The 22567-nt window shown below is 43.9% G+C and overlaps 1 protein-coding gene across 1 annotated transcript in view; it reads right to left on the bottom strand.

Moving 5' to 3' along the window:
* ZNF704 (zinc finger protein 704) overlaps window positions 1-22567 on the bottom strand; it is a 177654-nt gene that overhangs the window by 19735 nt on the left and 135352 nt on the right. Inside the window, exons 2-3 of the mRNA XM_044914239.1 lie at window positions 17148-17251; window positions 12519-12763 (exon numbers count right to left, since the gene is read on the bottom strand). Coding sequence (XP_044770174.1) covers window positions 12519-12763; window positions 17148-17251 — 349 coding nt within the window. The remainder of the gene's footprint in view (window positions 1-12518; window positions 12764-17147; window positions 17252-22567) is intronic.

Raw genomic sequence — 22567 nt, forward strand, 5'->3', positions numbered from 1 at the left:
GCTGTCTGGAAATAAAGTCATGATAGATGAAAACACTTCCTGATTTATTCCAAACCTTTTTGCTGATGGTATTCTTTGATTAATTAGACTAAACAGCTATTTAGCAAGGAATATTCCAGGAGCCAGAGATAAAGAGAGAGACAGAGAGAGAGAGAGAGAAAAGCTGCTCTCCAGGAACTTACATGCTAGTGGGGGAGAGACAGAAATGCTAATAAATGGTGACTGCCTCAGCTATGGTAGATTTCCTGGAGAGGGATGTGGAGCGGCTGTAGGTCAGAGAAGACCTTTAGAAGGTGACTTTTGAGCCAGGACCCAAAGGTTGGAGCAGCAGGTAGCCATGCTAAGAGTTGGGAGTTTTCCAGGGGAAAGGGGAAGAAGAGCTTGGCAGATTGGAGGGCTAGAAAGAAGAGTGAGTTTAGAAGGCAATGAGAGAGAGAGAGAGAGAGAGAATGATCGGAGATAAGGCAGACGGGCAAGGAGGGCCAGATCCTCAGGGTCTTGTAGGTGAAAGTAAGGAATTTGGGCTTTATTCTAAAATAAAAGAGAAGCTACTGAAGGGGTTTAAGCAGGGGAGTGATATTATATGATTATATGATTTAGGTTTTAAAAAAACATCACTCCAGGGGCGCCTGGGTGGCTCAGTCGGTTAAACGGCTGCCTTCAGCTCAGGTCATGATCCCAGGGTCCTGGGATCGAGCCTGTATCAGGCTCCTTGCTCAGCAGGGAGTCTGCTTCTCCCTCTCCCTTGGCCAGTCTCCCCGACTTGTGCACTCTGTCTCTGAAATAAATAAAATCTTTTGAAAAAAATACCGCTCTGCTTTGGGGAGAGAGCAATAAGGTCGCCTGTGTCCTGCTACCGCAGGTCAGAGGAAACGGTGGATGGAGGAAGACTGGGCAGCGAGCCTGGAGAAAAGCAGACACATTCAAGATATGTTTTGGAGGCAGATCCAACAGTACTTGCTTTGGGTTGAATATGAGGCCAGGCAGATGATACTATTAAAGACAACGTGCATAGCTAGGCAAATCGTGGTTCTGTTTCGAATATGTTAATTTTGAGATACCTATTATAGATCAGGAAGAAGTAGCAAGTATGGCACTGGACATATGAGCCTGGAACTCAGGGGAAGCCAGGGCGAGAGATAGAAGTTTGGAGTCAGGAGCTGAAGGACTACTTAAAACTTAGGTCTGGATGAGATCCTCTAGGGAAAAATGCAACTAGAGATGAGTAGAAGGCCCAGGACTCTGCAGCATCCAGTACTTCCTATTGGGGAGAGAGAGAGCAGGAGAAGAGATAAATGATAGATAGATAGATAGATAGATAGATAGATAGATGATAGCAGGAGCAGTCCGAGAGAGAGAGAGAGGAAATCAAGACAGTGTAGTATTACGGCTCATGTAGAAGACAGTGTTCAAGAAGGAAGATGTGGCCAACGGCGTTGAACGAGGACTGGGAAGAGTCCCATGGAGGCCATACATGGCCATACATGGCGCTGTCGGTGGCCCAGACAAGAGCAGCTTTCACAGAGTAGTGGGGAAGGAAGTCAGACTGCCATGGATTGGAGAGTAAGTGGGATTGAGAGAAGTGAGTTTTTTATGCTGATGGGAGCAGTTGCAAAGGAAGAACAGATGGACAGTGTAGTAGAGATTCGGGGGTGGGGGGGGAGAACCACAGGGTGAAGCCCTGCAGAAGGAAGAGATTCAGCCCCATCACCTCCAGTCTGGGTGGGAGGACTGCCCTGGATGGCAGCGGGCAGTTCTCCCCTGGAAGAAAAGAAAACCAAGGGAAGGATGTAGATTCAGTTAGTTTGCCGATTTAAAAAAAAAGGCAGTCCTGTCTGAATGCTTCTAATTTTTCAGTGAGGTAGGAAGTGAGGTCAAAGCGAAGGGCAGAGTGGGGAGGCTGTGTGGGAGCACTGGGGGGAGCAGAGAAGGCTGAAGTTGTTGCTTTAGAGACTGGGAAAGGACCAGGCGAGGCATATGATACTATTTTCATATTCCTGGGTGGAAACCAGAACCCAGAAAGTTAGGACACTTATCTGGTGTCACTGGATGGTTCCTACCCAATGAGTCAGTTAATAGCATAGTATTACACAACACAGAGCCAAATTCCTTCTACATCTTAGGAATTTTTTAAAGGTTCAAATTGCTGATTGTTTTAGGAAATGACTATCACACTGGTATTTTTGTGCCATTACAAGTATTATTTATAAGATTGCTGTTCCTAGTCCTTGCAGGAATATGTCAAACATTTGTTTTTTTAAGTTGATAAGCAGTAAAGCTCGGTACTGATCATAGAAAAATAAATATCATTGGCATATCTCCTTTCCTTAGTTAGGAGGAAATAGCTGATACAGGGCTATCAAATCCAATAGCTACAATGAAGCTGACCAATATCCTCTCTAAATCCCTTGGAATTAGGATAACTACCAATTGCAATTGTTTGAGTATCATCTCCTCAATCACACCCTCATTTTTTTTTTTTTTTTAGCCCCTGCTAAGGGCTCCACAGAGATCTGTTGCCCAAAGAAAAGTAGGTAATGGATATGAAAAGTGGTCAACTTTGCTTCCTCCTTGTTTTTTTTCTTTTGCTGGGTTTCCAAGAGACACGCTGGGGATGGACTAAATAGTTTTGATCATGGGAAGCTCTCTGAGAGTAGGAACCATGACTTCTTGCCCAACACTCTACTCCTGTGCCCAACATAACTTAGCAATTAGAATTGTTGTGTTGAATCTTGGGAAGGTTGTGTTTTGGGGCCCAGAGCAATGAGCCATATTTGAGACATCTTAATTTACTTAAGCATTTTGGAATGTTCTTAGTAAACAATCGATGTTCAAAGAATGTTTGTCAAAAAGATTGTTGTTCTGTGGAATTCAGGAAGATTTCCTAGGATGATTACCACCTGATTATCTTACCTGGCTGCAAGTTCACTTCTCAGTGCAGGTCCATGGCAGGTGTGGTGAACACTGAATTATAGATGATTTTCTCTTCACTCCATAGAGTACTTTTTCCTTCCAGCCTAACAAACCCTGCACAGGTAGGTATTTGAGGAAGGTCTAAGTTCACCAGAAGAAAGTGGAAAATGTGCAGCAGGAAAAATGATTGTCTAATTTATAATGACTCGGGTCATTAGCAAAAGCAATTGGAAGCCCTTTAGGTAGTATTATACTCCAGATGTATAGAGAAAGTTCCTGCTGATTTGCAAGGTGGTTGCAAATGCGGACTCAGAAACATAATTACATATGGTGGGGAGACCTTTAACTGTGTTTGGGGAAGGGGCACTCCCAAACCCCTTCAGAGAGGGAAAGCTCTGCTTTCTCTCCTCTACTTCTTCTTTTTGGCATTTCCTTTGAATAACGTCTTTCATTTATTATCCCATTTTACCCCAAACTGCCAGACTCTGCCCTTATAGTTTACCCACGCACAGATATTTGCTATCTCTAAATTTAAGAGCAATGCAGATTAAGCTTTGGAAAACGCTTATCATTTTGACCCAATTCAACTTTTAGGGATCTATCCTAAGAAAATCATTTGGCATGTCTGCAAAGACATGTGTATAAAGATGCTCATCGCAATGCTTTTTAGACTAGCAAGAAATCAGGAATCATCTCAAGGTTACTGAGGGAATTACGGGGAGATGGGTTAAATTAATTCCATATAACTGCATATTAAGGAATCTTAAAAATGAAGTTGTCAGAAAAGCTTCTTTGACGTGAGAAAACAAGTTCCCCGTGTGGAAGGGAATTGCTGATACTTGCTCTTTGTCTCTACGGGTCCCTACCACTCCCTTCTCCGCCCAGCTCAGTGCCTGGAGGCTCACCTTTATGCATCACTGGATGCCCTTGCCCCCTGGTTTCTGGTCGATTTGGCCAATGGGAGGCACTGACAGGAGGTGGGGAGGCAGGAGGAGAGACCAGAAGGCAAGAGGGTGTGGATTCCCTCAGCTTCCTGTCTGCCTGGCCACAGGCGGGCTGTGGCTACATTTCTCCTCCTAAAACTAACCCCTCTGGTGGTATTTTCAGTTTTGATAACCCCATGGGTTCTGGAAACCCCTCTGTTTCTTTGCCTTTTCAGGCTTAGGGGTGGTAATGTTGTTAGCTGCCGGGGTACCTTCTTCTGATGTCCCCCAACCCTGTCTATACCTTTGTGAAGAGTTTCTTCATTATACTCTTCTCAATTTCGCCACTGGAGTACAAGGCCCACTTCCTGCCTGAGCTTTGATTGATACAGGGGAAAGTAGGTTATAAGAAATATATGAACATTATCTCTTTGGGGGGGAGGATATTTAATGCAAATAAACATGTATTATTGCAAGGTGGAAAAATTGGGGAGGGGTACCTTCTTTTCACATTAATCTCCAAATGTAAAAATTATCCTATTTTTAATTTTAAAAAGTCATTTTTTTAAAAATGGAAGCCGCCCTGTAACACTTGCTTGAATAATTTGGGAGAATAAAAGGACACTGAAAAGATGATCTCATCTCGAATGGAGTCAAGTGGCTTCTCTCTACACAGGTGAAGGATGTCCTTATGTCAAACCATGAGGCCCCTTAAGTGGTGATTAAGTACTCGGCAAAGTCCCCTAACGACATCCAATGGAAAGCAATCCTTTGTCTACAAACAGACTACTCGAGGTTACATTAAAAAAACAAAAACAACCCAACAACAAGCCATGGGAGGAGGAGAATAGGAAAAAATAGCTAAATAAACATCGCCCGGGTTGCCACCTGGGTCCCGGCTCGCTCAAGGAAGCCAAAGCCAGCAAAGTTGCTGGTGGAGTCGCAGCGGCCAAGTCTGGACGTGCCCATCCGTGCTTGAGCCGGGGCTGCCCCTCGCAGCTCTCAGATACCAGCTCTCAGAAGTTCCCAAAGCTGGGATGTCCTTGGGAGCCGAGGCCCCTGTTGGCTGGGGAGCACGCTGTGCTGGGGTCTTCCATACGTTCACTTCCTTGAACCCTGGCGCCGACCCCCAGCGGAGTGCAGCTCCGGGCAGTTAGAGCCAGAGCCTGGGATCTCACACAGGCCCCTGCCCCCGGGGGCCGCGGGCGGGGGGAGCGTCTCAGCAGCTTCCAGGCAAGCTGTTCCTAGTCACCCGACTTGGGGGCAGTAGGCTACCTGGGCTGGAGACAGCTTCCTGGAGCTGCTTCTGCTTTGCAGCAGTTGTCACACCGACTCGGGCACCAGGCGCTTTGGAGCTGGAGGCTGAGAGCTTTGGCCAGCGCTTCCCTCATCTTTTCTCCGCTCACCCTTCCCACGGCAAGGCTCAGCCCTGGTTTCGAGCCGTTTCATACCTGGAACGCATTGGAGTAGCTTCTATCTTCCTGAAAGAACTGAGACTGGTCCACAGGACCGACAAGATGACGGCTGAAGGTCACCTTCGGTTCCAAGAGTGGAAACGTGGCTGAATTTGGAAGTATTCCATAACATGCCTTATCCCAAGTCCAACTAAAGCTATACTCCAGAAGGTACATGAAGATCACTTTACTGCCCCGTTGACCACACAGCAGCCTGGGGTTAATAATACCAAGTTGCTTTTTTGGAGGCAATTTTGAAGAACCTCACGTATGTCTTATATGGCAATTGAGGTGTGTGTGTATGTGTGCATGTGTGTATGTGTGTATGTGTGTGTATGTTCATACACCCAAGCGTCCCCAGAGAGGACCAGGGTCCTTGAGGGAAGGGAAGCGTCTACTTATTCTGCAGAGATGTGTTCGGCCTGCCTTATACATGCTTCCTCAGTCTGCGGCCTGTGGCAGGAACCCACACTGCTTGGCAGAGGCTCCAATGGCTCTTTGAGGACCAAGAGGTCCCCTCAGACCCTCAGCACGTTCCAGAAGACTGAGAAGTGAACACATGTATTTAAAAATTCAGTAACTGCCTAGAAGCTGGTAGGGGTTCCAGTTCTTTCTTTTATTGGGAAAGCAGCCTTATACATGTCATCTCAACTTCGGGGCTTTATTTCCTTATTTGTAAGACGGGAGGAGCGAACGAGTAATCTCGGAGGTGTGTGAGGTGAGTGCAAAGTAACGGGTGAATTCAAATGTATACCAAACATGGATTCAACATCTCCCATCTATATGCACTGCTTACAGATGCTGTGATGATATAAAAAAAGAAAAGAAAGAAAAGAAAAGATATTTTCGTAGATGGAATAATACAAGACGTATTCTTTTGTGCTGGCTACTTTACCTCAGCATAATGTTTTTGAGATTCACCCGCTGTTTCATGTGTGGGTAGTTTGATTCCTTTTATTGTGGTATAGTATTCTGTTGAGTGAATATGCCACAATTTTTTCTCCATTTACCTATTTAGGGACATTTGGGTTGTTTGCAGGTTGGAGTGACAATGAATAAAACAGCTCTGAACTGCAAGTCTACAAGTCTTTTTGTGGACATATGTTTTCTTATCTCTTAGGTAAATATCTAGAAGTGGAATTGCTGGGTCATATGGTAAGCACATATTTAACTTTATAAGAAACTGCCAAACTGTTTTACAAAGTGGCTGTACCATTTTATATTCCCACCAGCAATGAATGAGCATTCCGGTTGCCAACACGTGGGATTTTGTACACCAAATAGTACACACTGTATGATTCCACTTACTTGAAGTGCGGCAATATGCGAAATTGACCTACAGTGACACGAGTCAGAGAACTGGTTTTCGTGGGGGTTGTGGGGGGCATTTGATTGCAGAGGGGCATGAGGAGTGCTGGCCTTGGTTGGAGCGGTGGTTCCTCAGGTGGAGAGATCAGTCAAAACCCCCTGAACTGTATTCTTAAAATGGGTTCATTTTCTTGTGTGTAAATTACCTAAATAAAGTTGATTTAAAATGATTTCTAGAACAACGACAAAAGCTTTCATGAATTCATAAAAATCCCTACTCATTATATATTTTCTCAACCAGTGGATTCTACAAGTGCCTCTCATCTTTGGGAGAATCTGGATATTTCTGGACATGATCAAGCGGTCCTGTAACTTGGAAAGGGTGGGCTAGGTGATTTCTGAAGTCCTTCGAGGTCCAAGGCTCCAGATCTCTATGCTGCCTGGGAGATTATTCTGAGATCCTGTCACTAAAGTACCTAGAGCTCACTCTTCTGTATCCCGATCCTCCCTGAAGCCAAGCCGCTCCCCCGATCTGGCTGGCAATGTTGTGTCATCACCATGAAATCCGCACAGTGTGACCCCGAGCTGCTTTTCTTAGCACCGCCCTCCCCGGCAGTACTAACAGATGGGTCTATTTCTGGAGTGTCCGTTCTTGCAGAAGGCACTCTCTGCTCTGAATTAGTGGGTTAGGAATTAAGTCAGCGCGCAGAGACTAGCGACGGCTTATTGGTGAGGGATTTACGGGTTTGTTTCCTTTTCATTCACAATTTAAAGTGACTCATTGCTTTTTGGTTCTGAAAGACTGAAAATGCAGAGTGGAGCAAATGATGAATTCATTGTTTACTACTGCACAGTAATTACTGAAGCACCTTATGTTAACTCAGCACTTTTCTCCCTCTGACCTGAGATTCTCCCTAGTCCATGGGTAAAATGGTTCATGGTCGAGACACCTGTAAAAATAAATGAAAACGATGAAGACCGGAATGTAGTGATTGTCTTTGAGTTGCTGCTGATGTTCTGAAAGGCAGAGTCCTGAGTCAGGTTTCCTTGTACGGCCCCTGATTTCTGCCCCTGTCACTGCTGCCCTCACCCCTCACCTGATCGTAGGCTGGCCTCTCTCATTAACCCTAAAGAAGTCCAAGGTGGCTGAAGTTGCTGAGGGATGCGGTGTCTTGAGCTGCACCGACACTGATATAGTCAATGTGGGGACAGAATGGAGAATGGAGGTGAGCACCCCCTTCTCTCCACACCCACGCTTCTCAAACTGTCAAATGGGTAAAAAGGAAAGCAAAATATTAGCAGCCAACATGTACTGTTCATACCATCCTCAGAACAACCCCATCAGTGTGGTGCTATCATGATCCATATTTTACAGACGAGGAAACTGGGTCTTAGAGAAGTCAAGCGGCTTGCCTATGGTCACCCAAGTGTCAGAGCTGGGGCGCTAATTCCAGAGCCTGAACTGTTTTATCCTGTTCCCGAACGGACAAACTCAGCATCTGACAGAATTAGGAATCTGACATGGAAAAAAAGTATATATTAATAAGTAGTTATCAGCATTTCTTCATTTTCTAGAGGTCTTCTGGGATTGATGGTTAACTCTAGGTCTTCTGGTCTTCTACAGAATTTGTTTTCTCCCAAACTCCCAGAGCGGCTGTAGTTAGGATCACTGCGTCACCTGGTGGCCGTTAAGGGAACTGCAGTTCCCTATAGCTCGAGTCCCGGCTTTTCTCTGTGCACGGAAGTACCGTGTGTGGGTCTCAAATCCCAGAGGAAAAATTCTGCTAGCACTGGGCTTGACGCAGTTGGCTGGCTGATCTCCAGGGCCAGGAGAAAGAAGCCTTTCATATCCCTTTCTTGCATTCCCACTACCTTGGCTGAAGATCCTCTTAAAAGAGGTGGGTACTTCCTTCAGGAGGTGGGCCCTGCAGCAGACAGCCTGGAGTTCCGTTCTCTGCCCTCGGCTTTCTTTCTGAACCCTCCGCACCCCAATCCCACCCTGCCACACGATGTTGGCTCTAGCTGCATCTGATTATTTTCTTTTCGTGTTATTCTCCTCTGTGGGCAGAGGGAAATGTGGATTCCTTGAATTAATTTGCTTCCAGAGTTTCATCTTTGCTATTTCAGCCAGCTGATCTTATCTCTGCCACATTATAAGCTACAGGACCTTGAGCAATTCACATAACCTTAATGAGCCTCTTCTGCAAAATGGGGGTAGGAATATGTCAAGGATTTTTGTGATGATTAAATGAAAGGCTGCATTTAAAAGCATGTTGTAAACTGTAACTAAATTTGCAGGTGTAGTTGTTCTCAGCCGGTATTTCTTCCTTCCTGCTGGTAGTAAGAGATAATGCCCCGGGGCCCTGGGTGGCTCAGTTGGTTAAGCCTCTGCCTTAGGCTCAGGCCATGATCCCAGGTCCTTGGGATGGAGCCCCACCAACGTAGGGCTCCCTGCTCAGCGGGGAGCCTGCTTCTCCCTCTCTACTCCTGCTCCCTGCTCATGCTCTGTCTCTCTCATGCTCTAAGAAATAAATAAAATCTTAAAAAAAAAAAGAGAGAGAGAGAGAGAGATAATGCCCGGTCTAGACAATACGTCTCATACTCTCTTCCTCTTTACATAAGAGGAACACGGATCACCATAAGAGGTGAGAGTGAGGTGGGGGAGGTGGGAGAAGAGACGAGAGAGCTTCCATAAGGAGGAGGGAGATCAGGATCGCTTCTTCATAATCCCATCTAGGGAATGCTGCTTCCCCGTTTGTTTAGGGGTCTAAAATGTCTGTTACCATGTTGCTACATTCTAGGACTTGGGGTTTTAGGGCTTATGTACATCCTTTCTACTTATGGTCACATTTAATCTTCACCATTATCTGGAGAGATAATACCCGTTGGCCTGGTTGACAGATGAAGAAGCTGATAATCGAAGAGGTGAGATGATTTTCTTCAGGTCTCAGGGTGGCAAAATTGAGTTTACAACGTGGGTCTTTTGATTTCTGTTAGGTGCTCCTTCAGTCACCACTTACCAGGTTCTCTCTTTATAACAGGGAACAGGGGCTTCCAAACTTTCTAAACCATAAGCCACAGTAAGAGATACATTTTGCACGTTACACATATAAGTGTATAATTGAAACAAAAGCATCAAGGAACAACACCTACCCTGCTTGAGTACAATGCATCCTATTCTGTCTTATTCATTAAAGAAGTGCTATTCACAGCTCATTAGATTGACTCATAGCCCACTAGTGGATTGAGACCTGCAGTTTGGAAAATACTGATCTAGAAGGTTCTCAAACAATCCCCACAGCACATGTGACGATCACAATTGCCCATGGTCTCAAATATATTAGGAATTTGAGGGGATGAAGAGGAAAAGAAGATGAACTCAGAAAGTTTCACTGACTAGAACATATTGTCAAATGGATGGAGCAAATTAACTCTTAGAAATCTTTTGAAATATGACTTTTAAAACTCTAAGATAACTGCGTCACAGTTACTGTGTTTCTGCCACATTGTGAGCGCAGCATTTATCACTCCAATCGTTACTGCCTCTTTCCACATCAGTGTCCACCCGCCCAACGTCCAGCCTTAAAGGAAGCGGCTACACCTTCATCCCAGGACGTTGTGCATTTTGCCTGATGGGCGCTCAATAAATATTGGTTCACTTAATAAATAAAAAAATGAATAGCAACCATCCCACATTCTCATTACTCTCACTATTCAACATAACTTTAAGTTAAAAAGGCAATGACTTGGTCTATGTAAGATCCATGATTTAAAAATGAGTGACTATGAGCTTCAGTCAGCAGGAATATTACCCCGGGGAAATCCAGGGTCTGAGTAGAGGGAAAAATCATGAAGAAAGAAGGTTGAACGTGTTTCTTATTCGTGCATTTATTCCTACTGTCCAGCATCCTGCAGAGGGGGTCTGTGCCCTTCAAATAAAGCCACTTTGTTTGTTTTTTTAAAAAGATTTTATTTATTTATTTGACAGAGACAGAGACAGCAAAAGCAGGGACACAAGCAGCGGGAGTGGGAGACGGAGAAGCAGGCTTCCCCCCGAGGAGGGAGCCCGATGTGGGACTCGATCCCAGGACCCTGGGATCATGACCTGAGCCGAAGGCAGACGCTTAATGACTGAGCCACCCAGGCGCCCCAAATAAAGCCACTTCGTAATGAAGCTTTTTTTTTTTCCCCTTTTCCTTTGGTGGCTTGACTATCCCCTAATTTAGCTGAAGCCTATAGAGTCTACAAGTCTGACCAGTGCGACTTCACTGTAATGCAAGAGTGTGAGTTTTGGCTCCTGGCTACGTTAGAAATGAAAGGCTGTGGCAGGCTTTCAGCAGTGCACCTTACAAGCTGGGGGTGCAGAAGGGGGTCCTGGGCCTGAGTCTTTGCCACAATGCCAGGACCTGCTGGATGAGAGCCCGCGCTACACACTCCGATGACCCCAGAGAGAAAGTCTGCGCAGCCTGAAGCAAAAGGACAAGCCTTCGGGTCCACGTGGCTGTCTTGCCTGTAGGTTCCCAGCAACACAAGTGCCAACCTCTCTCCCTGATGAGTCAAGCAAAGACTCAGAGTCTCCGAGTCCTCAGGGACCCACAGGAGGCTGGAGCAATGGCAGGCCCCCTGCCCCATGGAGGGGTGTGTAAAACAGCAAGCCTCATGCCACTGCCTCTGGGAAGGACAGGGGACTGCATGAATGCCCTGTTCCCTGAGTAGAGAGCGTGCATATACAACCCCCACTGTTACACATGCGGAAGGATGCTAAGAAAGATGCAGGGAGGGACAGCTGGATCCATGCCATCTCTTTGTTTTGCTCTTTGAAATGAATGGGGGGGGGGGGAACGTTGCATTGCAGCCCTCAGCGTTTGGCTTTGGATTTTTGTTTGTGAATAGTCATGAATAATAAAGCTACCAATAACAAATTAAAAGACCAATATGTAAAATAGCAGTTTCATATTTATATGGTGATTTAAAAAATAATGTTAAAGTGTTTTCTAGATACAGTAGTATTGCTTTTTTCCAGGAAATAGAAATACTTTTGAAAAATGGAGAGTGAACATAATGATTTAAATGTATGTGAAGAAAATGAAAAATATGAATATGAGCTGGAGGTCCAGGCAGACCTGTGTTTGAATGACAGCTGTGGACCTTTCTAACCTGCGTGACAGGGGTGACTTGAATGCAAAATCTCTTGATTCTCAACCTCCTCATATCAAAATGGGAAAATAATACTTACCATGCAGGACTGCTGTGAGGATTACATAAAACTATAATCAATTAATTTATTAAACCAATTAATTAGATCTCCTTTTTCACTTTTAATGTAGTAAATATGTAATTTTTAGTATGTAAGTACACACACATGTTTATATGTCAGCTGGTACGTATGTTTCAACCGGTTTTATAAAAATACGGCGCAAAATATTCTTCCCAAAACCCTTCCGGGCTTACTGAAGCAGAAAAGAGAAACATATAGTATTAATTTTATTTTACAGATGAAAAAATCAAGTCCCAACAAGAGAGTGAGTTAATTACCAAACCAAGCCTCAAGTACAATTTGCTAACTTCCAAGTGCTGGTTGGTCGTAGAGTACCTGATGTTCATTCTTATACCAGCGCAGCGACTGACAAGCGGAGGATGGGGTCGGTGGGGGCGCGGGGCATGTGTACTTGGAAGAAACATTCTCAATGACTCGGTCATTTTTGTTTTTAATCATGACCCTTCATTTATTTTGAGCCATCAGAGAACATCAGAGGGGAGCAAGGGCCGTTTCTGTCTGCCCCACGGAGCGTGGGATGGAGGAGTGCAGCATCCCCCCCCCCGCCCCCGCCCCCGCCCCCGCCCCAGGCTCACACCGGCCTCTTCGAAGGCGGACATTCCTGCAACCCAAACCCCAGCACGGCGCGGCCGACACACCAACCTTTCTTTTCCTGGGGATAGGCTCGTCGAAGAGCAGGTTGCTGGCCTCCGCCTCGTCGATGCCGTCGTCGGGCGGCGGCGGCGGCGGCGCGGGGCTGCGGAAGGGCTTGAAGCTGTCGGCGGACAGCGGCGGCGACGGCGTGGACGGGTTGGACTGGTCGCTGGGGGCGCTCCAGCTCCAGTAGCCGCTGCTGCTACTGCTGGAAGGCACGCCTCCTCCCTCCTTCCAGGATCCGCTGAGGCCCTCTGTGCGTGCACACAAACACAGCGTCAGGGCGAGCTCGGGCTGCACCCGGGGGTGGGGCGGGGGCCACGGGGGCCACGGGGGCCTTGATGCTATGCTCTTGCTTAGCATCTGCATCCATGCTGATGCATAGCAAAGTGCTTGCAGCCCACTCGACGGTTTGCAACGGTTGGGGATGTAAGATGTACTCTGAACCTCAAAAAAAAAAAAATCGTGTTGCTTTGTAGTTTATAAACATTTAGCTATTTTAATCACACAGCAGGTTTTTCTCACAGGTGTCTGATGTGTGTTGTTTTCTTCAACACTAGTTTCTCAGGATGACAGTGGAGATTATGTGAAAATAAGAAAAAAGATGTTTTTGTTTACTAAGTTTGGGGAGCTCTTGCCTTTCTAAGAAAGAAATCATTGGCGGCAGTCTTCCCCCACTCCCCATCCCCTATTTTAACTTTTCAAAAGAAATTTCTCATAGTTCTGTGATCCTTGCATTCCGTTTATAGAAAAAGTTAGTCTAGGATTTAAGAATCGAAGAGAATGATTTCCAGATAGTTACCTACGGCCATCTACCTTATCATAACAGCTGCTTATTCTAACAAATAACAGGGCCTTGCATTTGGTGTTTTACCTCTCATGGAGCGCCTTCACACAGTCTCGTGCATTCTCACAACATCTGTCTCTCAGAGTAAGGACTGTCATGCCTATTTTACAGGCGGAGATCGTGAGGCACCTAGAAGTTAAGTGACTTGCGGCATGACTAGTATGTAACTCTGGTGGGTGCCAGACCCAAACCCTTGTTTACCCATTGGTCTTTTTCATGCATGTGGGTCCTGTGTTGTGAGCAGCCTCCTTTGTCTCCAGCAAAACTGAGATCAGAGGAGAATTTATTGGTAATAATTACTGGTAAGACTGGTGTTGAATTTTACCTTTCCACTTGTGGGGAAACATTATGAAATGTTTGCTAGTGTAGAGAGATCTTTGCCCAGTTAGAATGTCTTTGGGGGGAAGGGGGCTCTTTTAATCACTGAAGATTTGCTTTACCTTTCAAGCTGCCCAATCTTAATGAGCATTTGTATAAATTCTACTTTCTTTTTAAAGGATAATTTCTCCTACATATTTATGTACATTTTGAATATATTACAACTATATTCTAAGTACAATGGGGAAGAAGTCTCAAAATGCCTCATTAAAAAAATGTTGCTCACATCTCTGTAATTACTAATGAGGGCAAATGGTAGAATAGCATTCAAGGAGAAATTTCTAAACTACCTTCACATAATTATGGATTGCTAGCATATTCCTCAACTATGTCATACGAAAAGTTCACTTAGTGGACTGAAGTTTGAAGTTGAAATAGCAGGAGTAAGTTACCCATCTCATTAAAGCAAGGCTCTAACAGAATCCAGTGGTCATTTATGCAGGCTCACACCTTGCCAGCCTCAGCAAAAACCAAATTAGCATCTCACCCCTGCAGTCTACGCAGCGACTGATGCACTGACCGGACCCGAGTCGCCTACTGTAAATAAGAAAGCTCCATTCAATACAACACGACTTCAAGAGGAGCCTATAAGACCTTAGGGTAATATCACCTGGCGTGACAGACTCACTTGGCAGGCTTATGAGGCTTATAAATATATTGCAGCAAGCACTTGTAAAATAAAATAAGTTCATGGTGCTAGATGTGTCATCGGGCTAGGTATGAGGAATTGAATTTATTGTGAAAACCAACTATTATTACAGTGTGGTTACATTGCTTCATGTCAATGCCAAAAGTTAATTTGCTTACTTGTGAATGACCTTTCCTTTAGAAACACTATTTAAACAGAAGGACAATGTGATATAGAAATAAACTTTTCAGAAAAAAGTCAGAGTGTTTTTAGAGAACAGTATCTTCTTTTCTTAAAAAAATATTTGCCAAAATGTAGACACACACCGTTGGTCTCTTACTCTCTTTGCACACCCACCTCCAGACAAAACGATCCTTTTCAGACACAGAAAAGGAACACAACAGTTTTCAAAAACTCACTGACATACAGTAATTCTGGATATAATCTTTATTTCTAAAAAAGTTATTAATTCCTTCATTTTCATAAACTGCTTTCCCTTTTTAAAAATTTGCTTCCTGTTGCAGACTAAATGAGAGATAATAGACCATTTGGGATTATTCGTTGGGTAATTCTTTTTTAAATCGTAACAAACACTGAATTACTTTCTTTGTAACTATGCTAACAAAAGATTTCATTGAAGAAGCGAAAAGTTTATTTTGATTCTAACCTTTTAACACGAAGAACATTAAAGATGTTCTCAATTAAAAAAGAACACAATGGTAAAAATGATGATTACAGCAAAAAATACTTTCTCTCCTCTGCGATTCCTTTTTCCTATGATGGGCTTCGGGGATGCCTTCAGTTTTGTGTTTGCTGTAATAGTTCTTCAGCGGCATTGCCAAGCTGAGAAAGGTAAGTCAGGGTAACTGTTCGCCAAGAAGCCCAGAGAAGAAGGTCAGGCCATTCAACAGGGGTGGTCAGGCTCATTTCAAGAGCACCTTATGCCCCAGTTGGATTGGAGTAAGTGCGGCTGAGGACTCACTGGATGTTCACCATATTTAATACCTCAGGCTGATAATCAGATGATGTGTGAACCATAGCTCAGGCCCATAATTGACTAGGCTGGCTTTGAAGAGAAGGTTTCATTCAGTGGTCTCAGTGTACTACATTTCAGTGACCAGGGGTGGTCCACTGGGAATGTTCTTGCCAAAACCACCAGTGACCTTGTACTTGATGCAGGATTCAATCTTTCGCATGATTGTCCTTCTGTAGCCTCAGAGGTTCTCCTTGAAACATGCTTTTCCCTTGGCTTGCATGAACCACACTCTCCTGGTTCTCCTCTACACCTCTGGTGACCCCCTCAGGTCTCCTCAGGCTTTTTTCCCTCTGCTGGTCCCTTAGAGGATGACAGGCCTTACCATCCCCCTTAGCTACCTTCTCGTCATACTCTACCTCTACACAGTCCCCTCAAAGTGATCTCATCTCTTCACCTGGCTTTGCAATGATGCCTTCCAGTCCCGCATCACCAGCCCAGGTCTCTCTCCTGGCTTGTACCCAAATCTCCACCAGACAGAGACCCTTTGAAAAGTTCTGCCTACTAAACATGTCCCAAATTGGACCCTCATCTTTTTCAGCAACCCTACCTCTTGCCCTAATAGTCACCCAAAGATCTATGTCCCTGCTCTGCTCCCCATCTTGGGGAGGGGCCTCCTTCTGAAGCACATGGACGGCCTGGAAGTTACCCTTGTCACTCCCTCTCCTTCATCTTCTCTGTTCATCACCATGTCCTGTCGATTCTGCCTTCTCCACGTTTCTCAGTTATGTCCTCCTCATCCCCACTGTGACCACCAAGGTCCAGAACACCCATATGGTTGTGTTTTTTTGTATTTGCCTGTAATCCTGAAAATAATGTTCCAGCCTATCACTTAATAGCTGTCCTATAGCCTCAGATTAATGTCCAAACTCCTAGCCAGGAATACACGGCTTCCGTTGATCGCTACTGGGTCAAGCTCTCTAACTTCATCTCTGCTGCCCTCTTGATTTATCCTATTGAATTATATGTGCCAATATTATATCATGACTAAGATAGCAGATTTGGAATCAGAAAGATATGGAATGGAATTTCAGCTCTGCTATTTACAAATCAGTTAATCCTCATGTGCCTCTGTTTACTCATCTGTAAAACAGTGATAATAACATAGAGTTGTTGTGAGAATTATATGAGATGAAGCAAGCTTAGTACTCAGCATATAATAAGTGCTGAATAAATGCTAGCCATTAATATGATTGATAGTTTTTTTTCCCCCATAGGAATTGTACAATATGAATGATTGAGTATGCATTGTTTTCAAACCATCTAGTATGGTATCTAATAAATATATATCGAATGAACGAATGGACTGCATACTTCTATTTGATTAATATTATTATTCTATTAGGATCATACTTTTTCAAAATATTTAATATTCAGAGTCCTTTGATCCAACTACCTGTCCAATTGAACAGAAATAATGCTGGTGAAAATAACTTCATTGGACCAACCTCCATTTACCTGGGAAAAAAGAAGCACAAGCACTTTACGATGTGTTCTGGAAAGGTGCTGGAGCTCAGTAAACGTGAGCTGAATGGATGGATGTATGAATGAGATGCTGGGAGGTCTCTGGGAAGATGAGGAGGAAGATGATAGCTGTGAGGTCTCCATTTCTTCCACAGTTCTCCTTGCTTTCTGCTAATGGGTGGCAGTTAAACTCTTCACTGTGTGTGTGATAGAAATGAGATCCCTCAAAGAAAGGCTCTGCTCTTGGTGTCAGGGGGCCCTCCCCTAGGCCCCATGGCCCAGGCTTACCATTCGGCCGCACGGGTGGGCTTCGAACCAAAGGGCTGGTGGACAAGCTGGTTAGTACCATTGCTGCTGTTACCTTGTCCATGTCCAGTTCCTCTGAAGATTTCCTGTAAAACAAGGAGGGGACATTGTTACCTGTGCTCACTCCATGTCTCTTGTGGTCTATTATGGGCCCTACGGCCCACACGTACCATGTACCACACGCTACTGTATACACTGACTCTTTAACTTCGTCCCATAAAATCCAACCTTTTGTCGGCTTTATTGTATAGATCAGGAATTCTGCGGAGGTCCAGAGGGTAAGTGATCTAGCCGCAGTCCTATAGTAGGAGGAAGGGAAGGATTCATTCACTGGATAGTCACCTAACAAGTGTTTATTGAGAGTGTACTCTAGGTTAGACCTTGTTCTAGGCACAGGCGACGCCTGGTGACCAACAGACAAGGCCGGTCGGGAGAAACACAGTTATCAGGAAGCAAACAAAAAGGAACAGACTAATTTCTGATGGTGACAAGTGCTGTGGAGTGTCTAAACAGGTTGGCATGACAGTGATTGAGGGTGGTTGCATGTAAGGTGGTCAGGGAAGGTTTCTCTAGGAGGTGACATCTGAGGTGAAGTGTGAAGGGGGGACAATCAGTTCTTTTTCTTTTTTTTCTTTTTAAAGATTTTATTTGTTTATTTGACAGACAGAGACACAGCGAGAGAGGGAACACAAGCAGGGGGAGTGGGAGAGGGAGAAGCAGGCCTCCTGCTGAGCAGGGAGCCCGATGCGGGGCTTGATCCCAGGACCCTGGGATCATGACCTGAGCCGAAGGCAGACGCTTAACGACTGAGGCACCCAGGCAGTTTTTTTTTTTAATTTATTTTTATTTTTATTTTTTTAGGGACGATCAGTTCTAAGCAGGTAGGGAAACGCCCTCCAAGCAGAAGGGACAGCTGTGAATGGGCTAGATGGTGGGAATGAGTGCTGGGTATTTGAAGAATGACCCACTTTGGGTGAGAAGGGGAGAAGGGTGCAGAGCTGGTCATGTGGGGTCCTTTGGCCACGGGAGCTGTTTCAATGTTATTCTAAGTGGAATGGGAACTCACTGGAAAGCTTTAAGCAGGCCTAGTGACATAATAGGATTAAAAATAATGATCTGGGCTGTATATGGAGAAGGGGCTTTAGGGAAGGCAGGCTAGAGGCAGGGAGGCCAGTTAGGAGATACCTGCTAGGAGCTGAGACAAGAGAAAATAGTGGCTTGAGCTCGGTGGCGGCCAATGGCATCTGCTCTGGCAGGACTGGTTGGTGCCCTGAGTGTGGGACATGAGCAAAAGGGGGCAATCCAGGCTGGCTGTCAGGCATTTTGGCTCAAGCACTGACTAGAGCCATTTACTGAAATGGCAGACGGTGGAGGAGAAATGCGACGAGAGGTGTTTAACCTCCAGCGCCCTGCTTTCCTACACTCTCCTTCAGGAAGGATAACCACAGGAGTGGTTACCATGTTGTTAAAGTGAAGAGCCGTTGGTAATCATTCACTGAGATGAAGAGGTTACTCGGTTCATTAATTTCTGGCCAGTTAACCCCGAGTGAGGGTTCATAAGATAATGATCACTGTGACCTGGAATCAGCTTGTGGAAGCTTATTTCAATAAAGAAGTTAATATCAAGAGGAAAAAATTTATGTGGTACATTGGAATCAGATAAATTGTACCACCTCCTGAGAGATGAACATTTTCAAATTAGAGAACAGTTGAAGAAGTACAACAGAGGATTAATAAACCATATTGACAAATGAATGTCACGTTGACAAATGTGGCTTTCATTCAGGGTGTGTTTTATAATTTTTAAAGCAGTGAACTCAGAGATAGAAACTTTATAGCATCACTTCCCAATACACTGGGAAAAGAGATTCTTAAATTGGAGAAAAAATCTAATTGTTCCCAAATTTGGGGGTGCTGCTCAATTAATTTCATCATGAAGTTGTAAAAATTATCACAACTTGGCTCTCCAATGCCCACGGCGACGCTAAATTAGTAAACAAAGCTTACTCTTTCTTCTTTTTTTTTCAAGAGAATATTCATCGGTAAAGTCTCCCCTCCCACTGCCGTCATGTCTAAGTCAGAGTCTCCCGAAGAGCCTGAACAGCTGCAGAAGCTCTTCATCAGTGGTTTGAGCTTTGAAACAACCGAGGAGAGTCTGAGGAGCCATTTCGACCAAGAGATGAGAATCTTTCAAATTTTCTTCTATAGTTCTTCTCAGAGCACCTTACCCTCTTTCTTGGCAAATTGTTCTATCAAAAGACAAATTACTTTTTTCAGAGAATGGCAATTAAATGCTTCTAGAAAGCAAGCTTGAGAGTACACAGTGAAATTCATTTTGTAAGAGTTTTCAAGACAATCTCATACACTGAGGGAAAAACCTGCTCATTCATTTGGCACACAATGAAAAGATTTCACAATATCCATAATTTACCTGATCCTCATACTTGGGAGTAAAGGTGATGCCAGGTTCTTACAGACACAAAGCCTCCTGAAACAGCACCAGGGAAAGAACTTAAAGTGCCTTAAGGTAATTTTGAGTATTTTGTTGGTTCAATCTCCCTATGTAGTCACAGTCACAGGGGGAAGGAGTAATCAGAAGCTTTGAAGGAGAAAGGTTTGCCCTCTAACCAGCCTATAACCTATAACCCTGGGGCTCCTCTGCCCGGCTGCCCTCCCTAGAGCCCAGCTGTCGGGATCACTCCATGCTAGTGGGGGACCCACATGAGCAGGCTGCTTTGTCATCTCTTTCAAGACTGAATTAAAAATAGAGCTACCCTATGACCCAGCAATTGCACTACTGGGTATTTACCCCAAAGACACAGATGTAGTGAAAAGAAGGGCCATATACACCCTAATGTTCATAGCAGCAATGTCCGCAGTAGCCAAACTGTGGAAAGAGCCGAGATGCCCTTCAACAGACGAATGGATAAAGAAGATGTGGTCCATATATACAACAGAAGATTACTCGGCCATCAGAAAGGATGAATACCCAACTTTTACATCAACATGGATGGGACTGGAGGAGATTATGCTAAGTGAAATAAGTCAAGCAGAGAAAGTCAATTATCATATGGTTTCACTTATTTGTGGAACATAAGGAATAGCATGGAGGACATTAGGAGAAGAAAGGGAAAAATGAAGGCGGGGGGGAATCGGAGGGAGAGATGAACTGTGAGAGACTATGGACTCTGAGAAACAAACAGGGTTCTAGAGGGGAGGGGGGTGGGGGGAGGGGTTAGCCCGGTGATGGGTATTAAAGAGGGCACGTATTGAATGGAGCACTGGGTGTTATACGCAAACAATGAATCATGGAACACTACATCAAAAACTAATGATGTACTGTATGGTGACTAACATAATAAAATTAAATTAAATTAAAAAAAAAGACTGAATTACAGGAGAGGCTGCCTTCTTTTTCTAACTTTCAGTCTTCTCTTTCTCTTATTAACAAAAGGCTTGAGAACCAGGAGAAGTCACCATGAGCTTGGCACAGGGAAATGGCCTGACTGTGGGGAGAAGGTCCCCTTGTCCTCTGCCCTGATTCTAAAGGGACTTGCTGCACAGACACGCCTTTTTCCTCTCTTACATCTTGGTTTCAGGAACCTTTATTTTTCCTTCCTCAATCTGCTTTGTATCTTTTTGGATTTTTTTTTCACATCGAAGGTGAACATTTTGTTTTAGAGGTCTAAATGATAATTAACTCAAAAGCTGATCTTTGTGTTTTTTAAACATGAAGATCAACAGAGAATGTATCATTAAAAAATAACCAAGACTCTTAACTATAGGAAACAAGTGGAGGGTTGCTGGAGTGGGGATTGGGGCGGTGACAGGCATTAAGGAGAGGGCATGTGATGTGATGAGCACTGGGTGTTATATGCAACTGATGAATTATTGAACTCTACATCTGAAACTAATGATATACTATATGTTGGCTAATTGAATTTAAATTTTAAAAAAAGAAAATATACATTTTTTTTGCATTGCCGAAGTTTACCACTACATTTCAGAACAATTATTGAGTGTCATAAACTGGATTTCTGATGAAGAGTGAAAAGAGGAATAAACATTGGTATAATCAGAGCGTTTTTGTATTTGGATTACTTTTGATTTTCCCACTGGTTTTGGAGATCACTGACAACAATAGTAACCAAAAATCAAAAGAATACATTGTTCCTAATTCAATTAACCTGTATCTCTCCAGGAGTATTTTTATCTTGCTACATGAAATGTTACTAGATGATATGGTCTTGTGCTGAGTTGTGTTTTTGTTTTTATCTTTGTTTAATTTCTTTTGGTACAGTACTATCTAATTACTGATTAATTGGTGCTGCAAATTCAAATCCTTATAATTAAACATGAAGAGATGATTCACAAAGTAGAATTTGTTACACTTTGAGAAAACTGCTGCAAAGGCCTTCTGGTAGATTTAGAGTTGCTGAGGGGAAAAAAAACCCCTCTAGAGGTGATGTTAAATATTCTTCCCTAATTTGAAATTGAATTTGAATCTACTGTTGAATACCCTATCAATCACATGTTTGGAAAAGGCTGAGACCTTTCTCAATCTTTTTTTTTTTTTTCAATTAATCTTTCCTCCCAGACTTAGTTGAGTATTATGGAACTTAATAATATTTAGAACTATTTTAAAATAATAGTAATATTTGTTGCCATTCTATACATGATTTGTCCCTGGCTTGGATGGATGAATAGGATTTCAAGATGAGAGATTCACATTTCAGGCAAGAAAGCAGGCAAGTCTTTGTTTTGCAATATGCTTGGGTGTCCTATTTGAAGGATGTAGTGGGTGATGAGAGAGGACAGAGCTTGGGCCAGTTCCTGTGGCCTCATGTGCCAGGCTAAGTGGTTTGTCGTAGACTTTTAAGCAGAGAGAAGCCATTGAACATTCATGAACCTGGGAGAGGAATAGATAATCAATCTATCTCTATTTTAGAAATGGATCAAAATTGAAAATGTATGGAAGGGGAACAAAGTAAAGGTAGGCTATTTAGCTATTTTTTAGTTCAGTCTTAACTCAAACCCAAAGTATCAGACGAAGCAACAACTTCCTCTATGAAAAGAATCTTTCGTCAATGAGTACAGGACCCCCTTGATATCTGCGCTAAGGATGTGTCCTGGACCTCTCTGGGAGAGGTGATAAAGGTAATGGGTAAGAGTGCAGGCTCTGGAATCAGATCATGTGGCTTCAAGTCTACTCTCTGCCAGTACTAGCTGTGTGACCTTGGGTGAATCACTTGACATCTCTGATTCTCCATTTCTTTATCTGTCAAAGGAGGAAAAAAATAGATCTGTTGAGAAGATTACGTGAGCAAACCTACCGGCGCACCAGCACACAGCCTCACCCATTGTCAGAGTTCCACAGCTGTTAGCTATTATTAACCTTGACA

The sequence above is a fragment of the Neomonachus schauinslandi genome, chromosome 4, assembly GCF_002201575.2.
Source record: "Neomonachus schauinslandi chromosome 4, ASM220157v2, whole genome shotgun sequence".
NCBI lineage: Eukaryota > Metazoa > Chordata > Mammalia > Carnivora > Phocidae > Neomonachus > Neomonachus schauinslandi.